The following is a 21,878-nucleotide window of genomic DNA, read 5'->3' as shown; positions in this document are numbered from 1 at the left end:
TCATCTGCCCCCGCATTCCATGACCATCACCACGGATGCCTCCCCTTATGCATGGGGAGCTCACCTGGGAGACCTACGCACCCAAGGTCTTTGGACCCCGCAGGAGCGTCAACATCACATCAATTTCCTGGAACTACGAGCCATGTTCTATGCTCTCAAGGCCTTCCAGCACCTTCTTTGCCCTCAGGTTCTGCTTCTGTGCACGGACAACCAAGTTGCCATGTACTACATCAACAAACAGGGCGGCACTGGATCTCGCCTCCTTTGTCAGGAGGCTCTTCACATTTGGACCTGGGCCACGACCCACAGTCTCTTCCTCAAGGCTGTCTACATCCAGGGCGAACAGAACTCCCTGGCCGACAATCTCAGCCGCATCCTTCAACCTCACGAGTGGACTCTGGATCCTCCCACGCTCCACTCCATCTTTGCTTGCTGGGGCACTCCGCAGGTGGACCTATTCGCAGCTCCTCACAATCATCAGCTGCCCCAGTTCTGCTCCAGACTCTTCTCTCCTCATCGTCTGGCCCCGGATGCATTCCTTCTCGACTGGACGGATCGGTTCCTCTATGCCTTTCCTCCTCTACCTCTGATGTTGCGGACCTTATCCAAACTCCGCAGGGACAGAGCCACCATGATCCTCATAGCTCCCCGGTGGCCTCGTCAACACTGGTTCTCCCTCCTGCTCCAGCTCAGCTCCAGGGAGCCCATTCCTCTACCTGTGTTTCCTACTCTACTTACGCAGCAGCATCAGTCTCTACTGCATCCCAATCTGTCTTCGCTCCACCTGACAGCTTGGTTTCTCTCGGGCTGACCTCTCCAGGAAATCTGTCTCAGCCTGTCCGTCTCATTTTGGACGCCTCCAGGAAACCGGCCACCCTCCAATGTTACCATCAGAAGTGGACCAGGTTCTCCTCTTGGTGCCTCCGTCATCATCTCAATCCCACCTCTTTAGCGGTGGAACCTGTTCTGGACTACTTACTCTCCTTGTCCAACGCAGGCCTCAAGTCTACCTCAATCAGAGTACACCTCAGTGCCATCACAGCATTTCATGAGCCTATCCTGGGAAAACCCCTCACGGCTCACCCTCTGGTCTCCCGATTCATGAGGGGCCTCTTCAACATCAAACCACCTTTGAAGCCTCCTCCCGTCGTCTGGGACCTGAATGTGGTTTTGTCTGCCCTCATGAAACCTCCTTTTGAGCCACTTGCCACAACTTCGCTCAAATTTCTGACTTGGAAGGTACTTTTCCTCATTGCCATCACCTCTGCCAGGAGGGTTAGTGAGCTTCATGCACTGGTTGCCGATCCACCTTTCACTATTTTTCACCATGACAAGGTGGTTCTGCGCACCCATCCAAAGTTCCTCCCCAAAGTGGTCTCAGCTTTTCACCTCAACCAGTCCATTGTGTTGCCAGTTTTCTTCCCGAAACCTCATTCACATCCCGGAGAACAGGCATTGCACAGTCTTGATTGCAAGCGTGCCCTGGCTTACTATCTTGATCGTACAAGGGCTCACCGCTTGTCCCCTCAGCTCTTTCTGACCTTCGACCCGAATCGCTTGGGCCGACCGGTCTCTAAACGGACGCTATCCAACTGGCTTGCAGCTTGCATCGCGTTCTGTTATGCTCGGGCCGGTCTGTCACTGGACGGTGCTGTCACGGCCCACAGGGTGAGAGCTATGGCCGCTTCTGTTGCTTTCCTCCGTTCCACACCCATTGAGGAAATCTGCAAGGCGGCCACCTGGTCCTCAGTTCACACGTTCACTACTCACTACTGTCTGGATGCTTTCTCCAGACGGGATGGGCACTTCGGCCAATCTGTACTTCAGAATTTATTTTCCTGATGGCCAACCATCCCTCCTCCCTCTTTGTTAGCTTGGAGGTCACCCATGCGTAAAGAATATACTGCCTGCTTGTCCTGGGATAAAGCACAGTTACTTACCGTAACAGGTGTTATCCAGGGACAGCAGGCAGATATTCTTACGTCCCACCCACCTCCCCGGGTTGGCTTCTTAGCTGGCTTACACTAACTGGGGACCACGCACTCCTCCGTCGGGCGGGAAGGCACTCGCGCACGCGCGGTGCGGCCAACTAGAAACTTCTAGTTAAAAAGGTCCGTACCGAGGGCTCCGTCGGTGACGTCACCCATGCGTAAAGAATATCTGCCTGCTGTCCCTGGATAACACCTGTTACGGTAAGTAACTGTGCTCTGTGGATGGGCAGGCTGGATGGGCCATTTGGCTTTTATGTGCCATCTTGTTTCTATGTCTTGGTCCTGCGACCTGGAAGTGACATCAGAAGGGGAGCCAAGGCCAGCGCGAGCAGCAAGTAGAAGATGCTGCTCGCGCTGGCAAACATTTAAAGAGATATGTTGTAGGGGGTAGAGAGGAAGAGGGGCACTGAGGCCTCCCTTACTACATCACTGCATGCTTATATGTGTGGTTACACTAGTATTCTATAAAGGAATGTAGGGAACTACGTTATTCTAAATAGACATTCTTTTATTGAATTGTTCTCCATATCAATGGGCAGTAGCATCTCTGAATATACATTTTATGTTTTTTTATTAAATGCTACAGGTTTTAAATATTGGCTTCTATATTTACTTTTCTGCCTGATGCTTGCAGCGTTACTGAAGAAATTAACCATAGTAAGAGGCTTGGCAGCCTCTAGTAAGGCTGATAAGCTAGGGATCTAGATAAATATTATAATCTTATTGCAGTCTTGTTTTCTTTCTGAAGGAGGTGTCACTTTATTACGGGCAGCTGCCAAGAACCATGCTAGAGTCACAGTCCTGTGTGACCCAGGGGACTACACTTCTGTGGCTGATGAGATGGAGCACTCTCAGAATAAAGACACTTCCTTGGAAGTTAGAAGTCAGCTGGCTTTAAAGGTTGGCATCAGAACACACAGGAGGATGGGGAAAGTCTGAATTTTTATTGTCATGACACTTAGATACCAAGCACTTTCATGATTTGGGTTTTTTTTCCTATGTTTGAGTCTTGGCTTCTTGTATAATAAAATGGAAAATCACATCATTCTATTTTCTACTGAGTAAAAACCTCATGATTGAAAAAGCAGTGATCCTCAAGAAACTGTTGGCAAGTCAAAATGGGCAAAAAGATTGAAAAAACAAATTCTTTTTCCATATATCTCTCACTTCAGATCAGATATGATAGCATTTTATTTGACAGCAAGTGGGGACTAGAACTATGTAAAGTGCATCCATTTTTCACATCAACAAAACTGGTTGCCAGTTCAAGTCATATTTTGAACATAAGGAGAGAATGTATCCCGGCACTCAGTTGATTAATTTTTTGAGGGGAGGGCAAATTTTGACTTAATGTCCTTCCTGCTGCTTCTCTTCCCCTCTTCAGAAAGAGTCATTCCACAACCATGACAATTGTACACCCTGTTTTAGATGGGCAAACTGCTATCTTTGGATGCCAGTACTCATCTCTTTACTTACACTCGCGTTCTCTTGCTGGACGGGAGTGTTGCAGCCTGGCAAAATTGAAACTGGCATATTTTCTTATACCTTTCTCTCTCCATTCATTTGTTTCAGGCCTTTACACACACTGCTCAGTATGATGATGCTATTTCAGACTACTTCAGGAAGCAGCATAGTAAGGGGGTATCGCAGCTTCCACTGCGGTATGGAATGAACCCTCATCAGGTTCCTGCACAGCTGTATACACTGCGACCTAAACTTCCTCTCACAGGTGAGATAGGTTTCAGGTGGGAGTATCTTGTGACTGTTCACGTAAGCAATTGGTATTTCACCATAAATTTTATGGCTATAGTGACTCGCCCACGGTCAAAAGAAAAATCCCCCACACTCGATCCCCATGTTTTTGAGCTATTGTTTTTTTTATTTATCTACTCTCTTTAATTTATTTAAAGATGGATTTTAGCTCCAAAATTATTCCTACCATCTGGGATAGGACACATGATCATATTAGGACAAAATTAAGGGGATTTTGCTTGATTAATTTGGCTCACTACTTAGGCGGCAGTTTGTCAAATAAGACAGACATATTTAATCCTACCATTTAAGCAGGTTTGAACTGTAGATCTTTATATTTCTTAGACAGATCATATGATCATCACTTTTATACTGAGCCCATAGCCAGTACAGAATAAGAATTATTGGATTAGAAAACTTCATAAGGTTAACCATGATCAAGAATCCCCATTAACATTAAGTAAACATCTCAGTAGATTTTACTATTAAATCCTTAGATGACCTTAACCCTTGTGCTCTTAATGTACTACTGCTACTATTAATGATTTCTATAGCACTACCAGATGCACGCAGCACTGCACAGAGTCACAAAGAAGAAGAAAACAGTCCCTGCTCGAAAGAGCTTACAATCTAAACAGCCAAGACAGACAAACAGGATGTCATGGATACAGTTAAGGGGAATGGTTAATCAGCTGGCTGGATTGGAGGGCAGAGGAGTTGGGTTAAGGATTGAAGGCTATATCAAAAAGATGGGATTTCAGTCTGCTTTTAAACAAAGGAAGGGGCTTGACAGACAAACTCAGGTAATTTATTCCAGGCATAGGGGACAGCTAGATGAAAGGAACGAAGTCTGGAACTGGCAGTGGAAGAGAAGGGTAAAGCTAAGAGCACCTTATCTGAGGAATGGAGTTCTCTGGGAGGTGTATAAGGAGAGAGAAGCGAGGAGATATATTGAGGGGCAGCGGATTGAACACACTGCTATGAGTATTAACTGTAACACTATGTAATGTAATATTGTACAGCAGCAAACATACCTTAACTCTATGTACTGTCATTTTAACCCTTTGAGCGCTAAGTGGGAGGCAGCAGGCACCAGCGAAGAGGAGAGGAGGAAGCCGGGAGAGAAGGCAGTGAGGGAGAAGGCAGGCAACGCAGGGTAGCGGCGAGAGGAAGCTCCGCCCACCCCCCAGCGTCACCAGCGAGCCCGGACTCCCCCTTAAAAGAGGGTGAACCGTGGCACCAGGGCAGCTGGAGCGGGAGGCAGCAGGCACCGGTGAAGAGGAGAGGAGGAAGGCAGGCAACGCGGGGTAGCGGTGAGAGGAAGCTCCACCCACCCCCCAGCGTCACCAGCGAGCCCGGACTCCCCCTTAAAAGAGGGGGAGCCAACGGTGCCCAGCCGTTCGGCGCACGGCGAAGGCGCACAGCAAAGGCGCTCGCCTTAGCGAGAGCGCCTTTGCGAGGGGCCTTGAGAAGGGCCGAGCAAAGATATCCAAGGACTTCAGAACACCAGGGAGGTAAAAGCAAAGAAGCAGAGATAAAGAGAATAAACAAGGAGCTAACCAATAACAGGTCAAAGTTTAAAGCACAAGAGCCACCTTAGCACACCACACACAGGGAGACTAAGAAGGAGGAAAACTAATGGAGGCAGCAGAAACCCAGAGGAGCTTCCCGGTTTACTCCACTGAGTGTCATATGTACGACTACCTCCCTTCAGGTAGGCAGGCGTACATATGCAGTCGGTGTCAGGAACTGGAAAGCCTGAAGAAAGAGGTCAGTAGACTGCAGGACAGGTACAGGAGCTGGAGGGACTCTGCATCTCAGAAGAACCATGCTGGGCGACTGAGGACCCAGCGAGAGAGAGCCACTTCGATGAGCAAGTTAGGGAGCTCGAGAGATTCATCGAGGAGGCCTGCAGGATGGTAGAGATACAGGATCATCAGCAACACAGACAGGAACCAACAGATGGAAGACAGAAATCACCAGACACCGGGGGAGTAGGACCCTACGAAGAAACCGAGAATACGGAGGAGGCAAAGACTCACCAGAACCCTGAGGGAGAAGTGACGTACCACACTAAGGACACAGACCTGAGACCGAAGAGGAAGTTGAAGAAGGGAAATTCTGCTATTGTAGTGGGAGACTCAATCCTGAGAGAAGTGGACAGTCATGTGGCAGGAGGAAGAGAGGACAGGCTGGTGACATGTCTCCCAGGGGCAAGAACGAAGACAGAATCACCGACAGAATCAAGAGGATCCTGGATGGAGCTGAGACGGAAAAGACAGCGGTGATAATCCACATTGGGACCAATGATGTCAACAGAAGACACTACAGCAGGACTGCACTAACTGACCAGTTCAGGATCCTGGGAAGGAAACTGAAGCTGAGGACACGGAAGATAGCTTTCTCAGAGATCCTGCCAGTACCAAGGGCGGATGCGAAGAGGCAGGCCGAGCTACAAGCAATAAATGCTTGGCTGAGGAAATGGTGCAAAAAGGAAGGCTTCCACTTCATAAGGAACTGGACAACCTTCTGGGGAAAGAGCAAGCTCTACAGGAGGGACGGACTACACCTGAGCGCAGCAGGGACGAGACTGCTGGTAAATAATGTCGAGAGAGAAATAGAGAAGGCTTTAAACTGAGGAGAAGGGAAAAGCCGACAGCTGACCTGATGTTTACGCTTCGGACAAGAGTATCCAATAAAGATACTGAACGGGAAAAATGCGGGAAGAGGTCAAAGGTGAACTACAAGGGTCAAGGGACCAAGTGAAACTAGAGATCAAAAAGAAGAGGAAACAGCAGGAGCATGAAAAATGTTGGGAAGAACCTAAAAGCCAACTACAGGACAAAAAAGACGCACCACAAGGAGAGGAGGATCAAAACAAATTTAAGGGGATGGCAACCCTTGAGGGGGACAGCAAGAGAAACAAATCGCGAGAAAAAGCAGCAGGGGTAAAAAAGAACCGAGACTTAAATTGCCTATACGCCAATGCAAGGAGCCTAAGGACCAAAATGGGAGAACTGGATATCATGGCCAAAAGAGAGAACCTAGACATAATTGGAATCACAGAAACATGGTGGACAGAGGACAACAAATGGGACGTGGTACTGCCAGGGTACAAACTCTATAGGAGAGATAGGACTTGCAAGAAGGGTGGAGGAATAGCACTATATGTAAGGGACTCTATCCACTCGGCCAGGATGGATACGGCAGCAAAGGCAGAAGGATTGGAATCACTATGGGTCAAATTAACAGGGAAAAATGGAGCTGACACAAAAGTGGGGCTGTACTATCACCCACCTGGAAAACCAGAAGCAAACCTCCATGACCTGGAAGCAGAATTGAGACGAGAATGCAAAAGCAGAATTGTGATGGTGATGGGGGACTTCAACTACCCAGGGATCGACTGGAGTATTGGTCACTCCAACTGCGCAAGGGAAGAGGAATTCCTAGAGGCTGTGAGGGACTGCTTCATGGAACAGCTAGTCAAGGAACCAACGTGAGGGGACGTCATTCTCAACCTAATCCTCAACGGACTAGGCGGACCTGCAAAGGAGGTGGAAGTAGTAGGGCCACTAGGCAACAGTGATCACAACATGATCCGGTATAAATTAGAAGTAGGGACCTCAAGGGTAAAGAGAACCACATCGACAGCACTCAACTTCAGGAAAGGGAACTAAGATGCTATGAGGAAAATGGTGAGAAAGAAACTCAGCAACAGCTCTAGAAAGATGGGGACCATAGAGGAAGCATGGTCCCTTCTCAGGGACACGGTGCAAGAAGCACAAAACCTGTACATCCCCAGGTTTAGGAAGGGGTGCAAAAAAAATCGAACAAAAGACCCGGTATGGACAACAAAAGAAGTAAAGAAGGCGATAGGTGACAAGAAAACGTCTTTCCAAAATGGAAAAAGGACCAAACTGAGGAAAACCGGAAGGACCACACAAAACACCAAAAGGAATGTCACCGAGTGGTTAGAAAAGCTAAGAGACAATACGAAGAGAGGCTTGCTGGGGAAGCAAGGAACTTCAAAGCGTTCTTCAGATACGTGAAAGGGAAGCAACCAGCGAGGGAGGAGGTGGGCCCGTTAGATAATGGAGACAGAAAGGGAGTGGTTAAAGAGGAAAAAGAGATAGCCGATAGGCTAAACCGGTTCTTCTCGTCGGTCTTCACAAGTGAGGACACATCCAATGTACCGGAACCCGAGGAGACCATAAGTGGGGATCAGGAAACTGGAGACCTTAGAGGTAAGCTATGAGGATGTCCTCCGACAAATAGACAGATTGAAAAGTGACAAATCACCGGGCCCGGACGGAATCCACCCAGGGTACTAAAAGAACTGAGGACGGAAATAGCGGACACACTCCTACAAATTTGTAATCTATCCTTAAGCACTGGGAAGGTACCGGAGGACTGGAAGCTAGCGAATGTCACACCTATCTTCAAAAAGGGATCGAGGGGTGACCCGGGGAACTACATACCGGTGAGCTTGACTTCAATTCCGGGCAAGATGATGGAAGCATTAATAAAGGATAGCATCTGTGAACACATAGAAAGAAATGGACAGCTGAAACCGAGCCAACATGGCTTCTGCAAGGGAAGATCGTGCCAAACAAACCTATTGCACTTCTTTGAAAGGATAAACAGCCAGATAGACAAAGGGGAATCCATAGATATCATTTATCTCGACTTCCAAAAAGCCTTTGATAAGGTCCCCCATGAGCGGCTGCTTAAGAAATTGTCGAACCACGGGGTGGGAGGAGATGTACACAGATGGATCAGGCACTGGTTGGCCGGCAGAAAACAAAGGGTTGGAGTGAAGGGTCAATACTCCAACTGGCAGAGGGTCACAAGTGGTGTTCCGCAGGGGTTGGTGCTGGGACCACTGCTGTTCAATATATTTATCAATGGAAACGGGGACGAGGTGTGAAGTTATAAAATTTGCTGATGACACCAAACTCTGCAGCAGAGTTAGGAACACAAAGGAGTGTGAAGACCTGCAAAGGGACCTAAGCAAACTGGAAGAGTGGGCAAACAAATGGCAAATGTGCTTTAACATAGAAAAATGTAAGGTCATGCATATAGGGAAAAGGAACCCGAGGTACAGCTACAAAATGGGGGGAACATTGCTGGGGGAGAGTAATCTTGAAAAAGACTTGGGTGTGCTGGTGGATACAACCATGAAATCATCAGCGCAATGTTCAGCGGCCTCGAAGAAAGCTAACAGAATGCTGGGCATCATTAAGAAGGGAATTACAACTAGACGAAGGAAGTCATCATGCCACTGTATCGTGCAATGGTACGCCTGCATCTAGAGTACTGCGTCCAATATTGGTCGCCGTACCTCAAGAAAGACATGGTGATACTTGAGAGGGTCCAGAGAAGAGCTACGAAAATGATAAATGGCATGGAGGACTGTTCATATGCTGACAGGCTGGACAAGTTGGGACTCTTCTCCCTGGAAAAGAGATGGCTTAGGGGAGACATGATAGAAACTTTCAATATCATGAGGGGCATGGAGAAGGTAGACAAGGATAGATTCTTCAAACTACGGGGAACCACAGGCACAAGAGGGCACTCGGAGAAACTGGAAGGGGACAAGTTTAGAACCAATGCCAGAAGGTTCTTCACACAGAGGGTTGTGGACACATGGAACGCGCTCCCGGAGAAAGTGGTCGGGCAAAGTACGCTACAGGGATTCAAAGAGGGATTGGATAGATTCCTGAAGGATAGGGGGATTGAGGGATACAGATAAGGGTAGATAAGAGTATGGAAAGAGTAAAGATAAAAATAAGGGGGCTATAGGGCTAAATCAAGTAAACATGACAGGTCATGGACCTGATGGGCCGCCGCGGGTGGGGACTGCTGGGCGCGATGGACCTCTGGTCTGACCCAGCGGAATCAAATTCTTATGTTCTTAATTACTTTACAACTGTGAATGTCAATTTGTAACCCGTTCTGAGCTCTCTGGGGAGGATGGGATATAGAACCAAACAAATAAACTCTGAGATTCAACATTAAGACAAAGATTGCCCCAGGTCCATTAGATAGATTGTGAGCCCACGGGGACAGATAGAGAAAAAATGCTTGAGTACCTGAATAAGCTCATATAAACCGTTCTGAGCTCTCCTGGGAGAATGATGTAGAAAATTAAATAAATAAATAAATTAGATGTGATATGTGAAAATGTGATAAGTATAAACAAAATGGCTGGTTTCATGATGGTTTGCAGTATCTTTAACAACTCAACTAACACAATTGGAACGCTGGTATTGCAAACTCCCTTTCAAAAGATGTTTTTAATTTTTTTTTTTTTTTTAGACCTACTAAACTTATTTATAATGCAGAGATCAAAAAGGTAAATAAAACTTGGTATTCTAATTTGCCCACCTTTTTATAAAACCGTGCTAACGGCTGCTGCTGTGGCCCTTAGGAATTTAAAGGGCTATGTGACTTTGTAAAAAAAAAAAAAAAGGGGGGGTTAAGCAAAGCAACAATTACACAAAACAGCTTTTTTCAGGGGTCAAGCATTTAACCAATATACATTATGATTTTTTGATAAATTCTTCAGCTCCCGATGCCAATATGTTGGCAAGTTTTTTTTTTTTTTTTTTAAATAAAACATCTACTGGGGGCTACTCCTATTGATCTGATTAGACCTTATTCATTAACATAGAACAAATTAAAAAATGCAGCTAATGATGCTCAGATTGTCCCAAAAGTTTTTTTGGGATCCTTTAATCAACATAATTGACCTCTTCGGATAAAACTCTCTTCTATTAAACCATCTTTTACCGAACTAGATCCAATTCCTTCAGACTAGATTAAAATCCCTAAGCATGGTTTGAGCCCACTTTTACTATCCATGATTAAGAACATAAGAATTGCCGCTGCTGGGTCCATCGTGCCCAGCAGTCTGCTCCCATGGCGGCCCTTAGATCAAAGATCAGTGCCCTAACTGAGACTAGCCTTGCCTGCGTACGTTCTAGTTCAGCAGGAACTTGTTTAACTTTATCTTGAATCCCCTATAACAGCCTCTTTAAGAGCATTCCAGTTTTCTACCACTCTCTGGGTGAAGAACTTCCTTATGTTTGTACGGAATCTATCCCTTTTTAACTTTAGAGAGTGCCCTCTCATTCGCTCTACCTTGGAGAGGGTGAACAACCTGTCTTTATCTACTAAATCTATTCCCTTCATTATCTTGAATGTTTCGATCATGTTCCCTCTCAGTCTCCTCTTTTCAAGGGAGAAGAGGCCCAGTTTCTCTAATCTCTCACTTTACGGCCCCTTAACCATTTTAGTTGCTTTTCTCTGGACCCTTTCAAGTAGAACTATGTCCTTCTTCATGTATGGCGACCAGTGCTAGACCAGTATTCCAGGTGGGGGGCGTACCATGGCCCGGTACAGCGATATGATAACCTTCTCCGATCTGTTCGTGATCCCCTTCTTAATCATTTCTAGCATTCTGTTTGCCCTTTTTTCCACCACTGCGCATTGCGCGGACTGCTTCATCGACTTGTCGACCAGTACTCCCAAGTCTCTTTCCTGGGGGGTCTCTCTGAGTACTGCACCGGACATCCTGTATTCATGTATAAGATTTTTGTTACCGACATGCATCACCTTACACTTATCCACGTTAAACCTCATTTGCCATGTCACGGCCCATTTCTCGAGCGTGTTTATGTCACGTTGCAGGTCTTCGCAATCCTTCTCTGTCTTCACTACTCTGAATAACTTCATATTGTCTGCAAATTTAATCACTTCGCTCGTCGTATCAATTTCCAGGTCGTTTATAAATATGTTTAATAACAGAAACATGTCCATCTAGTTAGAAACATGCTTTGATTTATCCATTGCTGAAATCAGCTTCAGCAGATACTTCAGATCCTAAAGATTTATAGACCTGTACTTGCAAAGATTGTTTTTCATTAACTTTCCAACTTTGTAGAACGTACCAATATTCTAAATCCATGCCAGGCAGGATTTTGGTTAGGACACAGTAGAATATTATGACACTTTTATTGAATGATTTATACAAGATTTTGAATAGTGGACACATTGTATTAGCAGTATCTTTGTTTGTTTATTTATATCCCACCCTTACAAACTTACATACAAAACTATAAATTACGTCAAAAATACATACACAATCAACAATAAATATTCCCGTGGGCCTTTGATCTAGTCAACCACGTTCTTATGTATGAGATTACATTCAGTTGGACTCAGAAATCAGGTGGTCGATATTGGTAATAGGAACCAATTATGATGTTCCTCAAAGCTCCTTGTTCCTTTACTTTTCAATATTTTTTAAAGTCTGCTTATTACATTAATTTAGGAATTGGGTACTCAAGTATACTGTTATGCAGATAACATTTTATTCACTGCTAAGATAATCTCCATTAACTTTGGACCTTGCAAATTTACAAATGTGCTTGTGATCCATTGATTAGTGGCTCAGAAATCCTAAATTAGTTTTAAATGATGATAAAACAACTACTTGCTGGATAGCAGTCCAAGACCCTCATCCTACACAGTCCCCAAATCTTTTTGATAAATCAATCCCTGTTGTGGAACACTTTTGATATTTAGTTGTTGTTTTTTTTTACTACAAATTACCTTTACTGGAACAGATTTCCACTTTATCTAAAAAAAAAAATTTTCAGGACTCTATGCCAACTGTGTTCCATTAAACACTTATTTACTGAAGAGGCTTTATGTACTCTGATGCATACATTTTTGGTTACAAAATTGGATTAAGGGAATACAATCTTTCTCACTGAGAATTTGAGGAAATAAGAAAAAATGTGACCACATTACACCTTTTGTTTTTACATTTTCACTGGTTGCCTATATACTACAGAATTTGTTTTAAGATATTGGCCAAGGTTCACAAGGCATATTGTGAACAGGTACCAGTATAGCAATCTAGCTATTCCTCATACCCCATCCAGAACACTCAGATCTTTACAAAATCATATAATGTGTATACAGTCAATTGCTGTGCCAATTGAGAGTCCACTCATACCTGTATTTCAGCTTTTGTGTGAATTACCCCTACTCTTTGGAATGTTTTACCTAAATTTATTTACACAGAAATGAGTTCTAAAATATTCAAGGTTTTGATGAAACCACACGTTTTTCAGTTGGATTATAGGAAGGGGCGGGGTGAGTGGAAAGTTTATTAGTCTGCTTGAAAGAATTAGGTTTGTCCCGTCTTATAGTTTGGAGTTCTTTTCTGATGAGCTATCTTAATGTATTTTAATGTAAACTGCCTTAATCTGTGTAGGTATGGCGATATCTCAAGTTTTAGTAAACTGTAATAGAGGTTATATAAATCTGAAATACTCTGTCATTGTTTAAGAATTATGGGTTCAAGTTACTAATGGGTGTTACCGCATCACGCTGTGTGTTTTTAGTACAGGTCCCATTTTATGCAGTGGGTCTTAGTTTTATGCAGTGGGTCCAGATATCACATTAATATCTCTAGCCATAGGTTTGTAATAAGCTTGCTCTACAACTTGTACTAGGATTGAATTTCATTAATATTTCAGCAAAATTTGTTAAGGAGTGCTTTAGAATCTAAAAAAATAATAATAAATAATTCCTAAATATTTAATTAATGCAGGAGAAACACTCTCCAAAAATAGGATTTTGCATACTTGGCTCAAACCTTAAATTTTCTACATGAGCTGCAGACATGAACTCTGAGCTACAAATGGCATAATGGGATGCCTGGTGTGCATATTTTATTGTAATAAAATTAAATTGGCCTGGTTCTGCTAAGAGTCCTAAGAGTTTTATTCTGTCATTAGTTATGGTTTTTTCGCTTGCCAATTTATATCAAAAACCATGAGACAAGCATGAAGCAAAATGAGAATCTCTAAAATGATATAAGAATTGTAGCAATCTCTTTTATATATATTTAGATTTTTATTAATTTTTCAAAATAGAAAATACAATAACCGCATTGTAGCGATCTTGACTTTCACATCATGTAACTGGCTCACTGTCTTCTCTAACTGGGTTCTGAGTTGGCTACTAATGTGAAATGTTCATTCTGCTTTTTCATAGTTCTGAATGGCTCTCCAGGATTTATTAATCTCTGTGATGCTCTCAATGCTTGGCAGCTAGTGAAAGAGCTCAGGGCGGCGTTGGGCCTGCCTGCAGCGACCTCCTTCAAACATGTGAGCCCTGCAGGTAGGTGAATGTCTGTGTGCTGGAAATGTTCAGTTGATATATTTTTCTCTTAAGCTTCCCCTGTTCTTTGCTTGACAGATAATGATTTTGAAAGTTGCTTTCCAGATCATTCTTGTTGAAAGTAGTATGTTCATAGTGCAGCAGAATTTAGAATTTTTATAGAGAGTCTGCCTTTCAGTGTAGTAGAACTAATGCTTTTGTCCTAGATTAGTTCACACCAATGGGTTATATATCTCTTGACTAGCAGATGGAGGTAGAGAAAACCAGATTGTTTCCAGTGACATCACTGGTATAACAGCCTAGAGCTGGTTGGTATTTCTCTACCTCCAGTAGAATGGTGTAAGTTGGACTGGTGCAACTGTCTTGTTGCTTTTCAGCTTGACTCCCATGGACCCAGGCTACTGTTGACATCTCATTGGTTGATATTCTGGGGCTGATAATTTTTTTTCTCTCAGGCTCAGTCAATGGGCTGCTACTTGGTTGAATTTGGATGTCTCTAGCTTCATGGGTTCGGGACCCTCGCCAGTGTGCTAGGTCCCTTGAAATGCTGGTATGGGCCCCCTCCCAAAGAGCCTCTGGCAAAAAAGAAGTACTTTTTTGGCTGAGTTTGTTTAAGCTGCCTTGTGGCAGCCAAATAAAGTTGTGTTCAAAAAAGAAAAGCTTAGAGATAGAGTGTGAGCTCCAGCAGGAGAACTGGTTTGAGATGCAGCTGCTGGGCCATTGGTTTGAGGAACTCTTCTCAGTAAACCAGATGCTTGTGGGAGGAGAAAGGGGGATTGTCAGCATGTATACAGTGCACTTCAGATTCTGTGGCAGCCACCTCATGTCAGACACAGCTGGATTGGCAAGTCCCAATTGTGGGTGGAGCCACAATTTTGGCAGGTGAGTACAGTGGTGTCCTGGAACACATGCCTGGCAACTCTCTCCTTGTCTGCAATGTCTGACTTGCTGACCATGGGCTAGTGTTTGTTTGGTTTGTTTTTGAGGAGGGGCAGCCACCTCATGTCAGACACAGCTGGATTGGCAAGTCCCAATTGTGGGTGGAGCCACAATTTTGGCAGGTGAGTACAGTGGTGTCCAGGAACACATGCCTGGCAACTCTCTCCTTGTCTGCAATGTCTGACTTGCTGACCATGGGCTAGTGTTTGTTTGGTTTGTTTTTGGGGAGGTTAGGATTTGCAGCCATCTTGGATACTGATCTCATGTCTCCCATGGAGGTTCAGATCACTGATGCCCCTTGGGGATCATGAAAGAGGTCCCCTCTCATATGGATCAGCGGGCACAGGTTGGTATTTTGGACCCATACTGTGACAATTCCAGAGGGAATTGATAAGAGCACTCATGGCCTGAAGAGGGCAGGATCTCCTTGAATAAGCCCTGGAATGGACCCTTCTTACTTTAGACTAGGGTGTCTTATATGTTGCTTAAGGAGGTGTTATCTTAGTCATGTACCTTATTTCTGATGTCTTTATGGTGGTATCCCCTTAAGTGAACAGTGTTGGAGGACAGCTTGGCATACATCATTCAGCTGCTGGAGGGGGCTCTACTCTGCCTACTTTAGGTCCAGGATGGAATGGAAGGAGCCCTCCCTTCTTGGAGACCATAAAGGGGGTCAGTTCTAACTTATGGGTTTTCTGTTTTTGAATGTTGATTGTGTAAGCTCCTGTGAGGGTGTTGCTTTTCTCCCTGTACCTGGCAGAGGACTCTTCACATTCTGATTCATTCGATCTGCAGGCAGTTCCTTAGGGTCTGTGTGTGGGGCAGATACTTTTGATTATCCCAGGACAAGCAGGCAGCATATTCTTGACTGATGGGTGACGGCACCGATGGAGCCCCGGTACGGACAATTTTAGAGTGATTGCACTCTAAGAACTTGGAAAGTTCTAGCAGGCCGCACCGCGCACGCGCGAGTGCCTTCCCGCCCGACGGAGGCACGCGGTCCCCAGTTTCTTAGTTTCTGCGGAGCTAAGAAGTCGCACTTTTCAACGACTGTTGAAAATATTTTTTCCTGACGCCTTCCCGCTCGCGAAATCTGTTAGGAAATTGTATTTCCTTTTTTTCTTTTATTATTTTCTTGTTAAAAAAAAAAAAAAATTCTTACTTTCTTTTTTCTTTTCTTTAGTCGGTTTTGCCCCGGCGGGGCCTGCTGCCACCATCAAGGCCTCGGCCTTCGATTTGGCAGAAGCCGTTTTTACTTTTATGCCCCCCTAGCCAGGTTTTAAAAAGTGCCAGCGGTGTGCATGGCCTATCTCTCTTACGGACCCGCACAACTGGTGCTTATAGTGCCTAGGTCCAGAGCATCAGGCTTCCACCTGCACCCGCTGTGCCACTTTGAAAAAACGTACATTAAAAAACCGAAAAATCCAGCAACGGTTGCTTTTCGGTGCCGACATGTCTGACCCAGCGGCATCGACACCGGCATCGGCCCCAACTCAATCGGCACCCACTTCGTTGACGCTGCGCAACAAAGCACCGGCGTCGCAACACCCAGGTAAGCCGGCTAAGAAGCCATCCACGCTGGAGCGTCCTCCGGTCTCGATAGCAGCGAGCCCAGTCCTGCCGACCGCGAGGCGCCCACGGAAGCGCTCCGCCCCTATTGAGGTGAGTCCCTCGACCTCGGGCTCCTCATCTTCGGGGCGTCGAGCGGCACCGCAGGTACCGCAGAAGAAAAAGGCGGTATCGGTGCCTTCTCTGGACGAACGCATTGCAGCCGTCCTGCAGGTGCAGCTAAAGGAGCAGTTACAGCAGCTCCTTCCTGCTCTCTTGGCACCGAGCCTTCCAGTCCCGGTCCGGTCTGAGCCACCAGTACCGGCAGTGGAGCAGCCTCTTTTGTCTGCGTCCACTTTGTCGGTACCGGTCCACTCCGCCTCATCGGTTTCGATGCCAGTCCTCACATCGGAACCGAGAGCGCAACACCAGGCTGTTCAGACTTCGGCACCCATGCAGCCTGTCACATCTTCCGGTACCGTGTCTATGAGGTCAGGTAAGTCGGCACGCAAAACCCGACACCTGGAACCCTCCACTCCGGAGTCTTGAGACCGTAGCTCCCATATTAGGGACCCTGATCTGTGGGGTGACTCCGAAGAGCCTTTTCTTTCTGAGGGTGAGTGTTCCTCGGATGAGGATGATCCTGCTGCCCCAGATCCATCCTCAAAACAAGATTCTACATCTTTCACTTCCTTCCTGAAAGAGATGTGCGAATCTCTGTCTATTCCCTTGGAGGCTGAGTCTAAAAAATCCAAAGCCTTCCTTGATGCATTGGATTTTGACCAGCCTCCAAAGGAATTTCTCAAACTACCCCTCCATGACATCTTGAGGGAAACCTTTTATAAAAACCTGGAGACTCCCTTGACCATCCGAGGAGCTCCTCGTAAATTGGATTCTTTATACAAAGTAATTCCTATCCCTGGATTTGATAAGCCGCAGCTTCCACATGAATCCCTTCTTGTGGAATCTACGCTCAAAAAATCTGCCGGAGCTAGTGTATACGCTTCTGTCCCTCCTGGCAGGGAAGGTAAAGCCATGGATAAGTTTGGTAAACGTTTATACCAGAACGCAATGCTAGCTAACAGATCTGGTAATTATGCTTTTCATTTTTCTTTCTATCTTAAGCATCTTCTTACCACCATGGCTTCATTTGAAAAGTACCTTCCTGAACGAAAACGACAGGCTTTTCACCACTGCTCGTCATCTCTCTTCCAACTCCATAAGTTTATGGTTCGCTCAATATATGACACCTTCGAACTTACTACCAGAGCAACGGCCATGTCTGTCGCTATGCGCCGCCTTGCTTGGCTCAGAGTGTCGGAGCTTGATGTCAACCATCAAGATCGGTTGGCCAATGCACCATGCCTGGGGGATGAACTCTTTGGGGAATCCATGGACTCTACCACCCAAAAGCTCTCCGCCCATGAGACTAGATGGGATACTTTGCTAAAAACAAAAAAGAAGACTCCACCAGCGCGGCCTTTCAGATAGCAGTCGGCCTATCAACGCCGTTATGTGGCTCGTCCCTTGCCATCAGCTGCCTAACAACCTAGGCGCCAACGTCATGATGTAGGCAGCTGTCCAGGCCTACCTCGGTAATGAGACCTCGAACGCTATATACCGGTTTCAATAAGTATATATTTATTTAGCCAATCAATAACAGCTTACAGGAATAAATCATTTAGCATATAGCGTAACAGAAGGTGATATCTAGGCCTAGAGGTCCTCTGATGTCTGTTCTGCCCTCTCCCTTCTAAAGGCCTGGTTTTTATACATTTCTTAAAGGCCAACACCACGTTGGTCTATATCACATGATACATCCTTATTGGTTATTTACCTATGCACTACTGCCTAGTTACCTTCCTTTATTGGCTGGTTGACCTGCGTCATGTTATATGTTCACTCTGTTTTCCGTAAGACCTACCTTTTTCCCCGAAATGCCTGTTACTCCCCCTGAGGAAAGCAGAAAGGATCTGGGCCAAACATCCGGACAATGAAACCAAAACCCACTGGAAAAACATATCCACCACATACAAAGCTGCCATTCTAGAAGCAAAAAAGACCTACTACTCTCGTCTCCTACAACAAGCCCCTTCTAGATCAAAACAACTGTTCACCCTCACCAACCATCTCTTCACCAACGCCCAAAGGAATAATCAAATCAACCAAACAGAACTCGATAGCGAAACTCTCTCGAACTTCTTCCAGTCCAAAGTACAAAACATCCAAGCTAACCTCAACACCAAACCCACTCCTACTCAGCTCCAACCAATTCCATATACCCCCCCTTCCGCCACTCTCTCCCAATTTCATTTAGCTACTCATGCGGAGGTCCTCGAAACCCTGAGAGAACTCAAACCCTCCAACACCATCCTCGACCCCTGCCCGTCCAGCCTCCTGCTGTCTGCCGGAGACGCCATGGCAGAATCCATCCTCCCCATCATTAACACCTCTCTAACTACTGGAACTGTCCCCCTCAGCTGGAAATCAGCTATTATCAAGCCCACTCTCAAAAAACCCTCCCTTGATCCTAATGAACCTGGCAACTATCGCCCAGTCTCCAACCTCCCAATTGTCTCCAAACTCCTTGAACGAATTGTGCTCCACCGCCTACACCCTTTCATTGAAGAACAAGCTGCCCTATCCCCAGCCCAATCCGGCTTCCGTAAGGGCCACAGCACAGAATCAGTACTCCTTGATATCATCGACGACAGCTGGTCAATACTCGACAAAGGCAATGACGCCCTACTAGTCCTACTTGACCTTAGCGCTGCCTTCGACACAGTTGACCACCACCTACTCACATCTACGCTCCACGACCTCGGAATCAAAGACACAGCCCTCCAATGGATCACCTCCTTCCTTCACCAAAGGACCCAAACTGTCCTACTAGGGACACATAAATCTAACCCTAAGCCTATCAAATATGGCGTTCCTCAAGGCGCCCTTCTATCCCCCCTCCTATTCAACCTCTACATCAAACCCGTCATCGATATAGCGCAAAAATATAACATCAAAATCCACTCTTATGCAGATGACATCCAGCTACTCCTCCCCTTAGGTGAAAACCGGCCATCCCAAATTGCTAACCTCGAACTCTGCCTCACTGACATGAAAACTTGGATGTCAAACAACAAGCTTCAACTTAACGCCTCCAAAACCAAACTCCTATGGATCAGAAACAAAAACACCAAATACCCACGACCTACACTAACATGGGATTTCACTCTACTAACGGCAGCAGATCAAGTTCGCAGCCTGGGAGTAACCCTAGACGGACACCTATCCCTATCTAACCACATATCCCAAGTAGTCTCCACCTCCTTCTACTACCTTCGCCAACTGAAAAGGATCAAACCCTACATCTCCACACCAGACCTCGCCCAACTCCTATACGCATATGTCCTCTCCAGAATGGATTATTGTAACTCCCTATTTAATGGACTAACCAAAAATAATATCAAACGCCTCCAACGGGTCCAAAATGCAGCCATCCGCCTCCTACACAACCTCAACTACCACGATTCCATCTCCCCGGCACTCCATGCTGAACACTGGCTCCCAATTAGCCAACGCTGTACTTTCAAAGCCCTGGCAATTGCTCACAAGAGAATCTACTCCACCACCCCCTCCTACATAAAATCCAAGCTTCCCATCTACAACCCCACTCGCACCCTCCGCTCAAAGTCAGAGATACGCCTATGCACCCCCCCCCCCCCCCGGAAGATCCCTGCTCACAGAAACTGCCCACAAACGATCCTACAGCCACTTCATTCCACACCTCTGGAACCAACTCCCCCCCCAACTTAGACAACAGAACTCATTATTAACATTCCGTAAATCGGTAAAGACCCTCCTCTTCAACTAAAGATCTCCTCTGTCTTCTCCCCCCCTTAGGCCCCACCCCCCACTCTCCTATCACCTTCCCGAAATTCCAGTATGACCCTCTCTTACTCTATCCACTAACAAATTGTACCTAAACGCTTATAACTTTCCTTAAACTAAACTACTGTATTTCCCCCTTCTCTCTTTCTGCTTACTCTCCCTGTATTTAATTCTCTCCAAAAACTATAAATCCAATCACTAATCCTGTTGTACTACTTATATGTCTAGTTACTCCCCACTGTGTATGTTCAATTGTAAACCGTTCTGAGCTATTGGGAGGACGGGATAAAAATCTAAATAAATAAATAAATATTAGTATTTCCGAGCACAAGCCCCCCTCCCAACTTTAAACATCTCTGATACTTTCTATTAGATGATATTTCTTATGAATTCTTTCTTCTGAGAATTCTGTCTTCTGACCATGGTCTGTTTATCTCTTTATGGTATCTGGCTGGGTGGGCCTTGGTGTAAAACCACAGCTAGCCCACAGCCTCAGGACCTGTTGCTTTTTCTCTAGTTTTACTTCTACAGTAGCTAATTGAACTCATAAAACAGCGTATTTCTCCATCTTTGCATGCTCTTTAGTCAATGGTGAAATATCTTTCCACAGTTAATCTACTGTTTCTATCATCTGCAGAGATAGATAAGGTAGATGTCAGTTGCAGGGGGTGAGGGCAGTTTTTCTGTAAAGAGAAAAGTGATCTTTGTCTTTATCCCATCCCCCTTCACCTGGCTTGCTAATGTCAGGACTTACAGGGATGTATTCCACTTCACCTGGCTTGCTAATGTCAGGACTTACAGGGACCAGAGCTTCCATGCTTTATCCTTCTCCTTCTCTCAGTCAGCAACAACGAGAGACCCCTAGGCCACCACAGCAGCAACCTGCGAAGCCACCTCCACAGCAAAAGTCCACACAGCCCTTTTGACTTGGTTCTCCAGGGCATAGCCAGTTACCTACCATCTGCCCACCTACCTCAACCTATAGGTGGCCGTCTTACTTTTTTCCTCAGCCGTTGGGAGATCATCACATCGGATCAATGGGTCCTCAACATCATCCGCCACGGCTACTCTCTCAACTTTCAGACACTTCCTGCCCAAAGTCTGCCAAGAGAGTCTGCTTTGAACACTCCTCAGTCTTCCCTCCTTCTTCAGGAGGTTCAATCCCTCCTCTATGGCGTTCAGAAGTAGGAAGTTCCTCTAGATCAAAAGGGGTAGGGATTCTACTCCCGTTACTTTCTAGTCCCCAAAAAGACAGGAGATCTCAGACCCATTTTAGATCTTCGCGATCTCAACAAATGCTTGGTCAAAGAAAAATTCAGGATGCTTTCTCTGGCCACTCTCTACCCTCTTCTCACTCAGGGCGACTGGCTATGCTCCCTCGATCTCAAAGAGGCATACACTCATATACCGGTCAATTTGGCCTCCAGACAGTATCTCCGCTTCATGATCAATCATTGTCATTACCAATACAAGGTGCTGCCCTTCGGTCTTGCCTCCTCTCCAAGAGTGTTCACCAAATGTCTGATTGTGGTGGCTACCTTTCTACGCTCTCACCACCTTCAGGTC

The 21,878-nt window shown here is 45.7% G+C and overlaps 1 protein-coding gene across 1 annotated transcript in view; it reads left to right on the top strand.

Moving 5' to 3' along the window:
* Positions 1-21,878, top strand: part of ATIC (5-aminoimidazole-4-carboxamide ribonucleotide formyltransferase/IMP cyclohydrolase) — a 163,531-nt gene that overhangs the window by 48,323 nt on the left and 93,330 nt on the right. Inside the window, exons 6-8 of the mRNA XM_033947256.1 lie at positions 2,740-2,891; positions 3,564-3,720; positions 13,815-13,940. Coding sequence (XP_033803147.1) covers positions 2,740-2,891; positions 3,564-3,720; positions 13,815-13,940 — 435 coding nt within the window. The remainder of the gene's footprint in view (positions 1-2,739; positions 2,892-3,563; positions 3,721-13,814; positions 13,941-21,878) is intronic.

Source organism: Geotrypetes seraphini, chromosome 5 (assembly GCF_902459505.1).
Source record: "Geotrypetes seraphini chromosome 5, aGeoSer1.1, whole genome shotgun sequence".
Taxonomy (NCBI): domain Eukaryota; kingdom Metazoa; phylum Chordata; class Amphibia; order Gymnophiona; family Dermophiidae; genus Geotrypetes; species Geotrypetes seraphini.
This window is presented reverse-complemented; position numbering and strand designations above follow the sequence as displayed.